Source organism: Platalea leucorodia (assembly GCF_965183815.1).
Source record: "Platalea leucorodia genome assembly, chromosome: 8".
Classification (NCBI taxonomy): Eukaryota; Metazoa; Chordata; class Aves; order Pelecaniformes; family Threskiornithidae; genus Platalea; species Platalea leucorodia.
Genome location: NC_138830.1, coordinates 19,262,879 through 19,280,238, shown reverse-complemented (window position 1 = coordinate 19,280,238; position 17,360 = coordinate 19,262,879). Strand labels below are relative to the sequence as shown.

General features: G+C 39.8%; 1 protein-coding gene across 1 annotated transcript; it reads left to right on the top strand.

The window, feature by feature from the left end:
- Positions 1-165: 165 nt before the first annotated feature.
- On the top strand, positions 166-4,341 carry MRPL44 (mitochondrial ribosomal protein L44; the record flags this gene model as incomplete). The annotated part of the gene is made up of 4 exons (XM_082320864.1): positions 166-338; positions 712-1,180; positions 2,323-2,501; positions 3,746-4,341. 4 exons carry the CDS (start codon positions 166-168, stop codon positions 3,915-3,917), a joined length of 993 nt encoding a protein of 330 aa, XP_082176990.1. The 3' UTR covers positions 3,918-4,341.
- Positions 4,342-17,360: the final 13,019 nt, after the last annotated feature.

The window sequence follows — 17,360 nt, the reverse complement described above, 5'->3', positions numbered from 1 at the left end:
GCCGCGCGGCCGCCGCCAGCTGTAGTCCCGAGGGCGTTTTCGCCGCCGCTGGTCCGCGCGGTGCTGTCCCCGGCCAGGAACGCTTCCGCCCGGAACTAGCGGGGCGGGGGCCGTGTTTCCTGGGGGGGACGGGGACGGGGCCTTCCTCCGTCTGCACCCGCCGCCATGGCCGCCCGGCTGCTCCTGCGGGCGTCGCGGCGGCTGCTGGCCGGGGCCGGGGCCGGGGCCGGGGCCGGGGCCGGGCGGGTCGCGCTCGGCACGGCGCCGCCCCGCGACAAGAAGCGGTGGCTCCGCGCCTACCTGGAGCAGCAGCGGCTGGAGGCGCCCCCCCAGCGGCGGTGAGAGCCGGCCCGGCCGTGGGGAGAGGGCGGGCGGCGGAGGGAGGAGGAGGGTGAGGGTGTCGGCGGGGCTCGGGGGGAGGGAGTGCAACAGGCTGGGAAATAGGTAAAATCAGAACGGTTAAGCACCTTCTCGTCACCTTTGGAGCGGAATGTTTTTAGCCCCGGTTTGGGACGTGGCAGGGGCCCGGCCGGTGGCGGGCAAACGGCGATGCTCGAACCGGCAGCGTTTGACACGGGGGGTTTTAAACGCTGCTTCTGGTCTTCAAAAACAGCCCAGTTTTTCATTTCTTTTCGATCATCTGAAAGGCATGGTGCTTGCAGTGCGGGTAACTTGCTGCTCTGTTTCTGAATTTGTTTTCCATGTCTGTAGATCAGAGAAGCCCAACTGGGATTACCACGCAGAGATACAAGCTTTTAGCCACCGGCTACATGAAAATTTTTCTTTGGATCTTCTCAAGACTGCATTTATTAATTCTTGTTATATTGAAAGTGAAGAGGCGAGACGCCGAGAGCTTGGGCTAGACAAAGAAACGGTTGCTCTTAATCTACAAGATAACAGCAAACTTGCTGAACAAGGGATGTCTTTTTCGCGTTCTTACCTGACGCAGTGCTTTGAAGGTGCCTACCCAGATTTACCTGCAGAGGGGATAGGAGCACTTGTTGATTTTCTTACCAGTCAGGAACTTGTTTCTTATGTGGCTCAAAACCTGTCTGTACAGGACCTGACGCTTTGCAAAGAGTTTCCCGTCCCACCAAATGTGCTACAGAGGACGTTCTTTGCTGTAATAGGAGCCTTGCTCGATAGCAGCGGGCCTGAGAAAACAGGGATCTTTGTCAGGGTAAGTCAGTCACTACTTGTCGTATATTTTTGTACTGACAACAATAACATCTAAGGGTCTCAGAAGTTACAGGGGGAAAAAAGTCAAAAAAATTAAATATTGGCTTGTACCGTGATGGCCAGAGATCCAGGGAGATTGGCAGAAGTTTGACAATATGTGTAACAAGACAATTTAACCATGAGATCTGATGGGGGGTGGTGGTGGGCAGGGCAGGGGTTTGGGCTTGTGGGTTTTTTGGGGTTTTTTGGGTTTTGTTTTGTTTTTCTTTAAGAAGCCCAGGCTGGTCAAGTACGTAAAATCATATACTTCTGGTTTATAAGGGTGATATTTTAGTATTTGCTGACACTTGCTAAGGGAAAGTGTTATATTCCATGCACTGTACTATCAAATAATGAAATTATTCCATGTAAAGTCACATATATGTTTAATTTTAAAAAAACTTTATATAAAGAAGGGGCTGAGTTCATAGCTTTTGCATGTAGGAGTGCAAGCACCTAAAGATATTTCATACAAAAATGTTCAATTAAAATGCAGTCTAACAAAGTAGTTTTAGCAGCTACTGTCCTTTCAGTTGTCCTTTTCACTTATTTCTAGTTTTGCAATGGAGAATTGTTTGTTAAAATCTTATTTCTGATAAGATTTTCTTATTTTCTGATAAGGTAAGACCATTGAGAGGTCTCTGTAAGAGCAAGTAGCGGTTAACAGGCAAGAGAGTGATCCGCACAGGTGAAAAGTCCCGTGGGTTTACACGTTCCCTTCAGCCCGTTTGCAGGACTCTGCTGATGTACAGCTTCTTGCTCGGAAGCAGTGCTGAGCTGCGTACCTCGTACTCAGAGCCGTGCATAAGCGTTGTTGCAACTCCTCCCTCGGGCTGGTGCTGTTCCTTCTTTAGGTCTGGGCGACTTTGCCCAAGGCGCGCATCCTGTCAGGGGCTAAATTGGAGCCAGAGCTGCCGAGCGTAGCAACGCTGGTTAGCCGTGCTTAGCTGTGGTGGAGACTGAGGCAGTTTCATCATTCATTTCGGCAATTTATTGTCAACTGTATTAATGCTGCCTCGTATTGTGTTATTATTAGGAGACACCAGAAGCTAGAGCCTTCATTACCTTTCCCATTAATCATAACTTCTAAATATTCTTCTTCAGGATTTTTTTATTCCCCAACTGATTGGAAAAGACCTCTTTGAGATCTGGAAAGTTGTAAATCCTATGGGCCTACTAGTGGAAGAACTGACCAAGAGGAATATCTCTCCTCCAGAACCAAGAATTACCAGGCAGTTGGGAGTCAGCACGGTTCTGCCGCTGTACTTTGTTGGGTTGTACTGGTTAGTACAATACTAATTTAAAGTGAAATGGATTTAAGCTGGGGGAGAGGGGAGGAGGGAAGATGGTCTTTTCTACTTGTGCTCTTAGGTCAAGTTATTACAGAAAAGAAACCTTCCAGTGACTTCCATATAAAATCAGCCATTTAAATGTTGGTCATAGCTTGCAGTAATGATGCATAAAAAAAAAAGACAGTCTCTGACTAAAGGGCTTCAAAGTCTAAATCGGGCGCACAGAAGAGTGTGGGTGTATGTTCTGGGTGACCTGACAGGAGCTTTGCGAATAGCCTAACTGAATGGCTTTGGAGGGACCACAGCTGTATCCAGGGTTTAGGGAAGGGTAAAGAGACACAGACATCAAGGGAGGTGGAATTGAAGAGAGCCTTATTTTATATTCCAGAGAAGCTTTTTAGTTTTCAAATCACGGGCACTGTAAACTAGGCAAGAGGCGTGTCCGTATCCAGGCGGGACTTAGGAAGTGCCAGTCACCCCTGGTGCGCCTGCCTCAGGCGTGGTCAGTGCTTGGCCTGGTCTCTTGCCCAGGGGTAACATTGCTCCTCTGGAGCAGGACAGGACCTTCTTCCGCCAAAACCCACATCACTGCTGCTTTGCTAAAGGAGCTGCAGATAAACACGTTGCCTTAACTTGTTCTGATTTATCATGCTTTGGTTTACATGCCTTTTAAGATTTATTATCTTATATAAAAGAAAGGAACTTTGGTTATTTTTCTTCTGGAATCTCTGGTGTCCCTTCACGAACTGTTCCTATTCAGTCCTCATAGATGTTGATGAAACAGAGCTGAGAACGTACTTCATAACATAGAGAACTTCTCTGTGAATCCTTTTGAAGAAGTTTTAAAATGCTTTCTTGCCAGGGGAGGAGAAAAGACAGAAGCGTTTCACTTCTTTGTTTAAGCTAACCAGAGTAACAAATTTGCATATTTTGAACAGGGTTAACAAACTGAACACTGTAAAGAATCAGTGATATGTTAGGAATCTAAATGAACAGAGTAGTGTTCTTCCAGGAAAAGGACGCGTTTCTGATTTAAGTTTCCATTGTTGAATATACAATACTTATCTTTGCAGGAAAGACCAACAGAAATGTTTACATTTGTGTGTATATAGAAATTACCTTCAGTTTTCACAGCCAATGGAGAAAAAAAGAATCTAGCAGTCCTTATTCGTGATACACAGTAGTGCTCAAGATTTCATGATGAAAGTTTTTAATTTTATTTTTTTTTCCCCAAGCGATAAGAAGATTATAGCTGAAGGTCCTGGTGAAACGCTGCTTGCTGCAGAGGAAGAAGCTGCCCGCGTGGCGCTGCGGAAGCTATATGGGTATACAGAGAACAGGAGACCTTGGGATTACTCGAAACCCAAACAAGGACTGGCAGCTGAAAAGGCTATCAGCAGGAACTAGATGATGAAAGACATTTCTAGTTTCTCTTAAGAATTAATGGCTTCCATGCTGAATATAGATGTATTTAGGAAAGCAAAATTCAGTTTGGTTTTCTGATCTTCAGTGCTTGAAACTTTCAAATCAAATACGGTATTAAAATAAATAAAGTCTTATCCTTTTGCACAATGTTTAATATTTGCTTATTTTCCTAAACATAACAAAAGTACCCTTGTTCTGAATTTTTGCCTTTTGGCTGAGAAGCTTTTCCGTACATCAGGAGATGTATGTTCCATACATACAGGAGGCTGTTTTTAATGATGTTTAATAACGTGTGACAAAGTCTTGCTGTATAGAAAAAGGTTTCATGAATGCTTCGTTGGAGATTGTTTTGAGGGTATTGTTAATAAGGTGAGTTGAATTACACATGCAGCATCGGTCTTTGGATTGCGTCTGGATTCATTTGTCCTTGACCCTGTGAAAACATCAAATGTGATGCTGATGACACTGACACTGTTGGTGATCCAATTAAAAAAAAAAAAGTGCAAGCAGCACTTTTGAGGTCTTACTGATGCATACAAAGTTTATTTGCCATAGACATCGGTTTCTATCGTTGCAGCACGCTCTGAAAGAGGGTGTATTTTTAATTTTAAAATTTGTAAAAATTTCTCTATTGCAAAACTACAAATAAGTGAAAATAAGGATCGTGAAGGCCTGAACCCAAATAAATTGGAGAACATGGTTTAATGATAGGCTATTAGATAAGCTATAGCCTTCTCTTTTCTTTTTTCTCTTTTTTTCTCTTTTTGGTGCTTTTCTTGTTTAGTCCAGGTACTTCATTTCCCCCCCATCTTTTGGCCTGTAATTGAAGTGGTCACGTGACTGAAGTATGGGATTCAGTGAAATCAGTGGTGTTTTGTTTGCACCATCTGTAGCTGTTCGAATGTAACTCCAAGTAAATGGGGAGTCCCTTAGGAGTAACTCAGGTACCTGCATGATGTTCCTATTAAATGTCATAGAAACTCAGTAGGTGCACCAGAAGACAACAGATGCATGAGGACTGTGACTCTTTCGGAATAATTTCCTTTAAAATTGAGTGAGGGTCCCATTGTGAGCACTGATTGTAAAAAAAGACAACAGGTAAACGTGCCTTCACTAATTGGGGGAAAAAAAATATACGGGTGGCCGGTCAGACAGGTTTGATGTTACTGTCCGTAGCAACATGCATCCGTTGCATTTGGCCCACGGGACGGATTGCTGTGCAGGACACTTAGCAGCAAAAGGTCCCGGGCTGCGGTCGCGGCTGCTAAGCAGAGCTGTGGTGCAGCGCAGGTGGCCCGTTCCCTGCTGCCCCTGGCCTGAGAATGAGTTCTGACTCGGGTCTGCTCGACAGAAACAGATGTATTAGCGTATGCAAGCAAAAGAACTCGCCGGCTGCGATCTGTCTGTGTCTTCAGTATTTGGTGTGACCTGCGTCTTAAGCGTGTATAAAACGCTTATGTGGCTGGATAGCAGTGAAACCCTTCTTCTGCATTCTGGCACGGGAGGTTACATGTGTGAAGGCTTGAATATAAAAAGGAGAGCAGAAAGATCAGCCTAGCATAAAATTGCTTGTGTTAAGTGAGAAATTCCAGCTAGGTAATCTATTATCGCTTATATAAGCAGAGCCAATAAGGTCACTCGTTTCCAGGGGAATAATAAAATCTGAAAAGAGGATAGAAATTACTCATGCTATTTTTAGTTTCCAGATGAGGTATTGCTCTTACCTTTACCTATTTTAGAAGGACAATAGTGAAGGTGGGTTTTTTTTTTTACATCCAAAGTTTGATCTACCTACTATTTTTTATATACATATTTATGTATTTTGAGAGAGAAAAAATCAATTTTCTGGCAGTTTACCTTAAAAGAATACTTAAGATCTGCTTACTGTGGCTTTACAGTTTGGAATACGGGCATAAGTCCTAGGACAAGTGGATTACTGAATAGTGTGCTGGAAAAAAACTGAGTAATGCAAGATAAATCAATTTATTGCGTAGTACACGTATGGAATGTCTTGAGCTCAAACAGAAAGACAGTTTGGGGACATGGAAAGAAAGGACTGGGTTTTTATGGAGGTGTGAGTGAAAAAGGAGTTTTTATAAGAAAAAGTGTCCTATTTTCAAGCTTCCAAAGGTCAGAAAAGCATTTTATATGGTATCTGTGCTTTAATTTCTGGCACTCAAGCATATATTTAAGGATTTATTGTTGTAGTAATGGGATCACTTACATACTTCAGATTAATAACTTTTTTTTTTTTAATCCTGAATTGGTAACCATAAACAATATCTCAGTGGCATTAAAAGATTGGCTAGATGTACAGAAATCAGTCTCCATGAAGTCTGGTGAAAACAGCAGCTTTTCTTCTAGTAGAAATATTGTTCATGAAATTCCATGACAGTTTTGTTGTCTGAAAAGTGCTTTGTAAGCTACTTGCATTGGTCCTGACCCAGGTGCTGCGGCCAAGTGCATTTACGTCTCCCGGTGGTTGTTCCTTTCTTAAATCACCTTTTATTTGTCTTTCAGAGAAGACAGGAGAGCAAGCAGCGTGTCAAAAATTGACTGACAGAAAGGAATCAGGACAGTTTATTCTTGCAACCCATTGAACAGCTCCTTGATTATTGTTACGAATATTATCTTTGTAAACTTGCTTAACAGTAGAAAAGGATATATTCTTTAGCATTTATGAAATTTTGGAATAGGTTAATATCATCTCAAGAGTCAACGTTGATTATGCTTTTCTGTATGCTACCTTTTAACCTTATCTGATGCAGGTATTTCTGTTACTGTATTTGCATTTATCCTTCCTTTAACTGACTCGAACCTTATCTCATAATAAAGATTTTTTTGTTAAGTGAAAATTATAATTGGTAAACCAAAACACAAATAACAACATTTCTGCACTAACTTAAAATATGATGTCATGTCTGTACTGACAGCTGTGTTTTGACAAAAGTACAGTACTATATGCTAACTCTTTTTTTAGCTTTCTTTTCCTTCTTGATCTTTGTATTAATTTGCAGAAGTACGCTAATATGCTTAGACATAGATATAAGTTGAATTATGAAATAAATGGACAACCAGCTGTTAATCCATTAAAAGCAATGGCAGTTTTGCTGTTGATTTTGGTCTAGACTTGGTTTTACTCCACATGTTAACTAACCTCAATGTGTGAATAGCCTTGGATTGCTCTGTTTCTGTCGTCTAGATCCTTTGTCTTTTTCTTGAAAGTGTTTTAAAAGTGATTTTAGTTTGAGGAAGGTCAAAGAAGTTCTACTGTATTGGTCTCAGCTAAGTAATTGGAGAAAAACTTCTTAACATGCTTTCATGCACTTTTATTAAGTTATTTCTGTTCTCAGTATGTGCTTTTTGCTCCTGTGTCTCCAGCTGTTCCGTAACGTGACTGAACGCTCTCTGCTATCTCCTTGTTTTCAGCTGCAGCTTCTGCTGGTTGCAATAACCAGATATTTTGCGGTAATTCCCTCTTTAAAAAAAAGTCCAGGAATAATTCTTGTGTTAATTGTTGCTGTAACTTAAGGGCAGGAGATTAAAATACAATCTCTTTACAGTTACCTCCATGTTAATTCAGAGTTTGAAATTGCTGGTGAAAAGTTAAAGCTTTTATTGAAATTTCTTATACCAAACTCTTTTGGTTTTTATGATAAATCAAAAATTTAAATAAGCTGCTCTGCTGTTATGTTGCTATAAAAAGCCACGAAGAATTCAGAACATCAAAAGATGGGTTGTCATTCTTTTTTTGCAGGGCAGGGGGAAAGGGATGATGCAGTACAGAAACATTAGAAGAGCCCTACTTTTTCTTGTCCTTAACTTTACTGAGTGCTGTGGTAAACTTTAAACAGGCTCTAAACTATTTGGTTTCTCTTATATCTGCGCTTTGAAGTTTAATATTAGGAGATGCCTTTAGTGTCGAGAAGCAAACATCTGAGGACAGATTGTTTTTATCTTTTCAGATTGATTCCACTCATCTAACGGCACTGGTTTTGTGTGTTTACTATTTCAGCTTGTCTAAGGAACTGTTGATAAATTAGGAAGATAAAATGGTCACCAGTTGGTCAGTAAATAGCCACTGTAATAGTGCAGAGTTGCGTAGTGGAAACACAGTTGATCCGTGTGACAGAATCAGAGCATCAAAGGCTGTCGGTGATTCTTTCAGCCACGGGGCATGCTGCAATGCAGCTCTTCGCGGTGCACTGAAAAACTGGGGCTGGTCTTCTTTGGGAAAAGGGTAGCTCTAGGGAGAAGGTAAACGTTATCATCCCTTTCTATTTTTGTGTAATAAGTGTAATGTTTCTGCCAGTCTGTGGCAGCTACGCTTGTGACTATGCTGTTGAACTTCCAGTATTATGCTGAAGCATGTTGTCGGAATTACTACAGCGCAGGTACCGTACGACTATCAGGGACCTCCTGGATCATCAAGACAATCCAGCACCATCGTAGATATGTCATATGACCCTTGTCCTAAACAGATTCAGCTCCCTTTTAGAAGCATTAGATCTTTTGCCCCTGTTGCTCCAGCTGGGGACAATTACAGAACCTCACTGTTCCGGTATGGAAATTAAAAATTATGCCTTACCTCTGTAAGTATTCATCGCCAGTTGTGCTCACTTGCTCTTATACCGGTGTTCTTTATCAGAAGAAATCTTGATTTTATTGACGTTGGGAGAATTTTGCACTTCATTCCAATGAATGAGATGAAAATTTCATCGAGTTTCAAACGTGCTTGAGAGTTCCCATTTACAGGGCATCTCGATAGCTCTGCAGTTCTGTTTGCCCCTAGTTAGACTGGGATGCTTATACAAATCAGAACGTTTGTTTTTATAACTTGAGTAACATGTTTTGGATTAATTAATACCAGATATTTGTAGTTTAATACTCTTTGTCCTGAAGGCATGATTTTGGTTTAAAGTACTTAATTTTGGTACTTTACACAGGCAACCAAAATTAATCTCATCAATAGGTAGGTGTGCCTATTAAAAAACATTCTCAATAGTAATTCAAATGACTTGGCCAATTTTTATGTAGCATTTCTAACTCTTAAAAACATGTGTACTTGCAAAAAAAAAAAAAGTTCCAAAAGAACGTTTTGATATCCAGCTTCGAAGAAACTTTTTAACACTATTTAATGCAAGTTGTTACAGTAGAGAGAGAGACAACAGTTAGCTCCAGTCCTTCACTTCTGGCAACAGATTCCATAGTTTCATGATTCACCCATATTTAGATAAGTATTGAATCAAATCTTTGGTCTGTCAATGCCAGTGTATATGTCTCTTTCTGTAGGCTGTGGCTAGCATTTAGGTGGGGAGAAAAAAAGTGCTGCTGGCAATTTTTCCACCTTAGTGGTGGAACACCAAGTGGAGTTCAAAGGTACCATTCTGCAATCTGTTCTTGGGGGGTGTCTCCTTCATGGAGGCAGCCCTACGTAATTAAGAAATGACTAATGCAACCGAGGAAGTGTTACAGAATTAGTGCTGTGGGAGCAGAGGATCAACCGGGGGGAAGCGTTCCCACCACCAGAGGGCAATAACTTGTCTGCAAGTTCTAGCTTGGTCCAATGAAGAAATTCGATTGCTTTAATGATAATTTCAACAGGAAGAACTGGGAGGCACAGCTTTATCCTCTAAGTTATTGGCAAAATTATCGGTGCTTAGGATGATAACATAATGAAATGATTGGTAGAAATAATTCCAATGTCAGAGCATGTTTAAGGAGGAAAAAGAGTCCAGAGAGAAAATGGCTTCATTTCTTGAGTGCTAGTTGAATGCTAATGGAAAATCATCTCTGTAATTTCAAGAGAGATGAACTGAAAGTGTTTACAAAATAACTTCTTTTTATAGTCCATCAGAAACAAAATGGCTGCCTAATCTAAAAGTGCGTATCTGAAGGTTGCTTATTGCACTACACAGACCTCCTGCATCAAGTAACGACTGTGGCAATGAGCTTAGTAGAACTGCTTTTATCATTTGATTGGGCTTTCATTGCTAGGGGGCTAATAGGTTTAGATTGGAGTGATTTACCTATCATTTTCTGTTTATAATATCAGAGTACAGTTCAGTTTTGCCTTTATGTTTCTTTTGCAGTAGTAATATATGTTGAATATTTCAGCATGTTTTCAATCAGGCAGACATGTTCAACAACCTGTATCCGCCAGGCAATGAGACAACGCTTTGGAGAAAAAAAAAAAAAGATGACATTCGTATTGGCATTTAGCAGATCCCCACATGGCAATTCATTATTGCTTCTATTGCTGCTTTTATTGCTTTAGGATGAACTTACCCTAGATGCACATACCCACACAGTTTCACTTCAAGACCCATGGCATTGCATATTTTTCTCCCAGCTGCTAGGAATCTGCACCGACACTTGGTGTCCTGGGACTTCAGGCATGATGTCAAAGTGAGGTTTGTGGTAATTTCCTTGATTTGGTCTGTGTGCCGCATGAAGAGCAGGCAGGCTGCTGAAGTTCAGGGAAATCTAGACCAGAGCACCACTGTTGATTGTTCCCAGGTTGCAGAGGTAGGTCGTTTATTTCATGGTTTATTTATTTCTTTGAAAGATTCTTGTTGAACTTGTCGGTTCTTAATTGGTTATTTCAACTGCCTACTGCAAGCTTGGCTCTAAGACCAAGTGTTCAGGAGATGATCATGGATCAGATTGAATTTGGTTGATCTCATTACCTCCTGAGAGATAAACCCAGGCAATTTAAAAATAACAAATTTGAACATTTTTTCTTGACTGGAGTACTATACTCATAATTTCCTAGTAACCAAAAACATCAGGGACACAATAATAATAATAATAATAATAATAATAATAATAATAATAATAATAATAATAATAATAATAATAATAATAAAATAATGATAAAATTTGGAATAAGCTTCAAAATTTTCCTCTAGAGAAAAATTCCCCCTATTGCAGAAGGGATTTGCTGCTAGTGACAGAATCCACTGCTCAATTACCTGACTCTTAGCAGATTCTTTTTGAAACCTGCAATGAATGTGTTTCATACTTCAACATAATTTCCATTTTTGAAGCATAACAATACATCCTTTTAACATGAAGATGTCATTCCAAAGAGTTTGCTTTGACAAATGGTTTGGATTTCATTATACAGGGGGATGAAGCTGGCTGTAGAGAGGACCGAGGGCAATGGGCCATCGCCTGGCAGTGCTAAGAGGCTCTAGCAAAGAAAGAAAACACACAGTACTTCAGAGCAAAGCCGAGATTGTGGACAATAGTCTGAAAATTCATTGACTGTAAGGTGCTCAGTTTATAATGAGGATGAAATAGAAAGAATTAAACCCTTTGACAGGTGGGTTTGTACGGTGATCTCTATCAATAACAGAAAGAGTAGGAGTGTAAAACAAGAGTTTACCCTGGCAAATGTCTAGGTCAGATACAATGGAAACTTCTCATTAATTACTATGAAACCTTACTCTGTTAATCATTACTTTGCTTAAATTGTTTCATTTTTTAATTATTACACTCATAATCCTAACTCTGAATTACGAAAGTTGTGGTCTGCAGCCAGAGCCAACTGCGCGGCACTGAAGGGCAGCCGCTGGCTAATCAGCACGGCCGGGCACGCACCTCCTGTATCTCTCGCCTGCACGTGTTGCCATTGCAGTTGGGCAGTTATCTGTGTGCACAAAGGCACATGCAGGGAGGGAAGAATAAGCTGAAGGGTAGCGCCGGCATCAGAGCAGTATCCATAAACTGGCTATGAATACATTGAACCTGAAAAATTGGAAAGCTGGACCTTAAGTAGTAAAGTACTGAGGTCTGACACAAGCCCAAACAAAGAGCAGCAGGGTGCAAAAACCCCTATGTATTCATAAGGTGGATCTTGATAATTTAGGTAAGCCAGGGTAAACTTAGAGAACTCTAAGGAAATTCTGCTAGCAGTGTCAGTTATTCTAACAGTTACAACAGACTTGATTAAGAGTCCTAAGCTTTAAGAAATACTATGCTTACCTAATAGCTTCTGTAATACTTTTGTTTCCATATTTGTGATGATTTATTAACTGTCAGGTTCCTCTTCCCTGCCAATTTTCCTCATCCATGGTAGTCTGGAGGAACTTGGTTTAGTTTTTTTCATTTGTTTAAAAATCTCTTGAGTATCAGGGGCTGTATTTCTCAAATTCCTGTGTTTATGTCAGTAAGACGCTGCTCTTTGATAACCAGGATATTGCTCTGAGCAGACATTATCCCAAATTTTTCGTTCACTGCGCTGTATCAGAGTATTAATTCATTCTCTTCCATTAACTCCCTTGTCCACAAACCAAAAGGAAAAAAACCCACCAAAACAAGGTTTTGTTCTAGCCAGGCTGCAACAGCGTTCTGAACACTTACGCTTTTCCAGTTGCCAAAACACAGTATGTGGAATATTACTATGCCCACCATTTCTTAATTGTTAATTTGTTTCTGTTGGGTTTTGTTTGTTTGTTTGTTTGTTTGTTTTGTTTTTATTTAATTTATTTAATCCTGTAACCAGTAAATATTAAGTATTCCTGTCATGTTATGAAGAAAGCTGCTTTTTCATGTCAAGTCATTCTGGCTAAGTCACATGCTCATGAGCATTTCTCTTTTTCCTCCTTTTTTAAGAAAGAGTTTTTCTAATTGGCAAATACTTTCAAAACCCGCATTCTCAATTGAAATTCACACACATTGTTTCGAAGAGACATGCCCGTCATCGCCAGGTAACCAGAGAAGGTATTCTTGAAAGAAATCTTAACGTTTTTTTTAAGCTGTCTGTATCAATAGCTATGGCTTGCAATGTTGAAAACAGTCAGTTCAAGGCAAGAAACTGCAGGTGCTCTTGCTGCGCAGCAGGATGTACAAGAGGCCTTAATGTCAGGGGATTCACTTTTCTTGTTAAATTAATTATTCTAAACAACAATTTGAGGGCTTGTCCTTTTACTTCCAAACTAAATGACATGGAGAGAAAGTGCTAAAACGTTACTAGTTTTAGCAGTATTTTTCCTACATATGGATTGAGATTAGGCTTCTCCTGCAGAAAACCTCCCGTAAGAGGACATTTGCAGGTACCAGGGATTACCCATATCTGTTCGCTGCAACTGCACTGGCCTGGGCTCCATTCTCCGTGGGATTTTTTCATTTGTTGTGCATCTTGTTAGCGCTCTTACTTTTAACCTGTTAATACTACCAGTCATAAAGCCCTTCTCTCTGCAGTTTGGACAAGACAAATTCTCAGGGATTCATGGAAAAAATCTTGGTGGCAATATCTCAGATTTTAAAATTACGGTAATGAGAAACATTACGCTAAATTTGAAGGATCGGGTTTCCTTTTGTAGACCACTTCTAAAATATTTTCTTTCAGAAACAGGGTGACTGAAGAACTTAATTTTCCCATATTCACATTACATAGCTTATTTTCGTTATTCTTTTATTTGAATGTCTGACGTCCGAAAGCTGTATTTCCCCAATTTCCCTATTTTGTTATGTCCATCTCCATTGCTTTACTCTAAGATACTGTTCTTTTTCATCTCACTTCAAATCCAAATGGATGTTTCCATGATTTTTAGTTATTCTGATACTTGTTATATTCATTGATTTGTTCAGTGCAGTGGACAAAACTCTTTGTTTATCAGGCAAGATTCAAACACTACTGCACTGGAGTCACAGATTTACCATCTCAGTGTTTCAGATAATGGAGTGCATGATACGTATTTCATGGCTTGTCTTGGCATCTTAGACTCAGCCCACTTTTTCCTTCCTTTTTGACCTTTTTCATTCTTTATATATTCAGGTTGACTTAGAGAATTAGGAAGTTTTGGACCTGTCTTCTGTGTGTAGATACCAGTTGTAAACACTGCTTCAGGATTACCATGGGCACTAAAGGATGCCCGCTCAGAACAGTTAATTCTACTTCAGTGTTCCCCAAATCAGCCTTCAAGTGGTGTTTATTAAAGGTATTAAAATTTTAGGGAAGTCTGAAGGAGAATATGTGAGTTTTGTGAAGCGTGGGCAAATAAAAGAACACGTGTTGAGAATATTACTTCTCCTGTCTATTTTAATACTGTGTTTCCCTCACTGAAGATGCTTGTCAAATTACCTGTAATTCTTTTTGCCAAATCTAAGGCAGTTCTAAGACAGCACTAACCAACAGTAGTTTCCACAAATTAGACTGACTAATCAATAATTTAGATTCATTAGTGGAGAGGAACAAAGGCCTCTCTTCATTCCCGTGGGAGTTTTACAGAAAACAGGCAGGAAATGATTGTCATCAAGTGGAAAAGGAAGAACTGAACTTGAAAATACACTGGGCTTTAAATATAAATCTCATTCATAGGTCAAGAAATAAGTTGTGTTGTATGAACTTTAATGTGAAAATTAAGTTGTTCCTGTTCAGAGAGCTGGGAGAGCATCTCCTGGTTTAGTACTTTATGTAGCCAAATACTACAGAAATTGCTGGTGGTTTAGATATCTATTTAGATTCTGTCTCTCCCTCTTCTAATTTAGACCCAAAAGTTAGACAGAGTTAAACTCTCTTTCTGCCATCGAGGTCTGTCTTTCAGCTCTTTGTCTCCTGAGGTCATTTGTTTGCTTCCTTCTTGCTTTATTCATATCGGTTCCACAACCTCGCTCTTCTACCTATAGGCTCTAGGCTGCCTTGTGTATTGCTAACATTCCCATGGGCAGTTCCAGCAAATGTAAAATATGATATGGCTTACCATTATTTTTCTACTGCTGTTTATAGGGTCTAATATGAATATATTCCCTTTTCAGTTTAAAGGGTTCCACTCTCCTCTGGCATGTTCCTCTGAAAGGATGCATGAAACAATCATTTTACAAAAAGCCCTGTGATTTGTGGTACAGTTTATAAAGCATCATTCAACTACAGGATCTTATAGAATAATGATAAACCAATACAAACCAAAATCAGTAACAGAAACATTGGCACATACCCTAAAAATAAAGGTACTATCAAGAGGAACTCAAAAATAAAACACATTCACCTCACGTACAAGATATTGCTATGTATGTCAGATGTTTTGCGTTCACTGCAACTGTATATAGGCGTGTTCTTTCCACTACCTAGTCTGTGATTACAAACTGGAATATGATCTTGTACACTTAAGGCACGATGGAAATTCAAGAACTGTGTCAAATAAAGGGGCAAGGTTGAAATATTGATAACCTTTCAATATCGCTTACCAAGCTAGAAAGCAGGAAGAGAATAATGCCTCCACAGCTATCAAAATTTCTCACTAAAATTAAAAAATGAAAAATTCCTGTAACTCTGGAACAAGTCAGTCTGCTGAAATGTCCTCCCTGGATATGAAAACCTCCTGTTGAACTCGACTGGATTACACTATGAGCTGGGACAATCCTGCACTCAAAAATCCCCCACTAAAAAAAAAAAATAAATCTGTTCTTCACCGAGCACGCTGCCCGAAGGAACTTGTAAATCTTAAGGCAGTGGAACAATTGTAATCTTAGGCAAGTCAGGCCCACCAGGACCCCCGGCAGTTCCAGTCCAGCCAGGAGAGCACAGTGTTTAGTTAACAACTGTAAGCACAATTTAAGTAACAATGCAGAAGCTGCTCACGCTTCTGAACAACTTTCTAAACAGCTAAAATTCAATAATAGATTTTTTTTTTATCTTATCAATGGATATACTTTTTTTTTTAGTTTTGTGAGAAGAAAACAAAAGTAGAAGATGAAGAAAGCCTAAGGAGAGTATTTCCACGAGGGAGGTGTTAATAGTGTAGTTAACTTGAAAAATTGAGGAGAGGTGGGTGTACAAGGTAACTAGTGCTACATGGGAGTCCATCCAGGAAATCTAAGTCCTTCCCACTGAAAAACTTCAAGTAGATTCAACTGAACTACAAGGTAATAGATTTAATTCAGACAAAAGGAACCATATTTTTAACAACACTAACTTTAGGATGTCACTGATTCAATTAATTTCAATTCAAACTTTCCACTCCAACAATTTAGAAAAATTAATGACTGCAAGAAGCTCATCTAAATTCTTATTTACAATGGAACCTTCGTTCTCAGCAATTATCACCAAAAGCAGAACATCAGGCTAAGAGGAAAGATACTTAAGGCTTTTTAACCACCTCTGATGTTGATCTGTTAACTTTGGAAAGGCATTCTGCACCTTTATGGTCCTCTTCTTAAAACCCGTCTGGTTTGTTCAGATTAATAGGAAAATTCTAGTTTACTTTGCAGCAAGGAGGGTGTGTGTCTTGCCATTAATGCCTGATACCTGGCTCTACACAGCTTCAATCTAGCTCACTTGGAAGCAGTAAAAGCTGTTCTATCAATAAAGATATAGCAGATAGGTCATAAACTGTTGAAGGAGGAGTCTAGAGAAGAATTGCTTTTTCTGTCTATGTTTTTTGGTCTTTTTGATACTTCCCGCTCTTCTGCTAACTCTTGTTTTTGTGTCTCACCCCATACCTTCAGCCTCCTCCATGTCAACCTCAGAGCCAGCACTTCTGCTTTGAATCTCAGACTTTCATTGCTGTGGAGGTTGAAAAATCACTTCCTAGCCTACGTTACTCAAAACAACTTAGGTGTACGTCACATTAGTAAAACATGACATTTAAAAAAAATAATTAAAGACCACTAACTTGTGCATTACAAAAAAACAAGCTGATGCGCCTGTGCCTTTCTCTATTGTGAGGTCTGTTTCCTATGAACAGCTGTTATGGGTAAAGGCAGGGCTATCGATCATTTACCTTTTCTACTATGTTAATGTCACAGCAGTGGGTGGGAAATGTCAAAGGGAAATGGCATTTCAAATAAAAACGGTTTTGTAATTCAATCATATTTGCCTGACCATTTCCTGCAGTTAAAATTTCTAGATTTAAATAACTGCCAACAATCAATAATGATTTATATAAACATTACTATGACTTTCTGTTGTTTTGATCTCTTACTAAAATGTATCTATTCATTAACAAAAAGCTACCGCTTAAATAAGGCCAGGCACAGACACACTAATTTATGCTCAGTTGACTGAATCTTTAACAGAGCACATCAGTGCGCATTCCTGCCAGATACACTTGCCATGTTCCTTCTTAGCATTTGCAGAAAACCTTTCATATATAAATATTCCAGTAGCAGTTTACCACAGATCCGATATACCTAATCCCAGGATTAATTTTGTATGCCCATCAGTAGTGAAGCGAGATGGATTTAATAGCCCATTAGTCGTTCAGCATGATAATTTTCACGTCACTTAGCCTGCTGGGTTAATTGCTTTAAAATGGATATTATTGACCTCAATCCTGGTGACAAACAGAGAATGTCTTATTCATCTCCCAAATGTACATTCTTAGGCTCTTGTTTCTTTTGGTCCTGACAATAAGTCCCCTAGATTATGTGCTTGTATATTATGATTTATACCTTATTAGCCCATATTTAAGGGCTTAC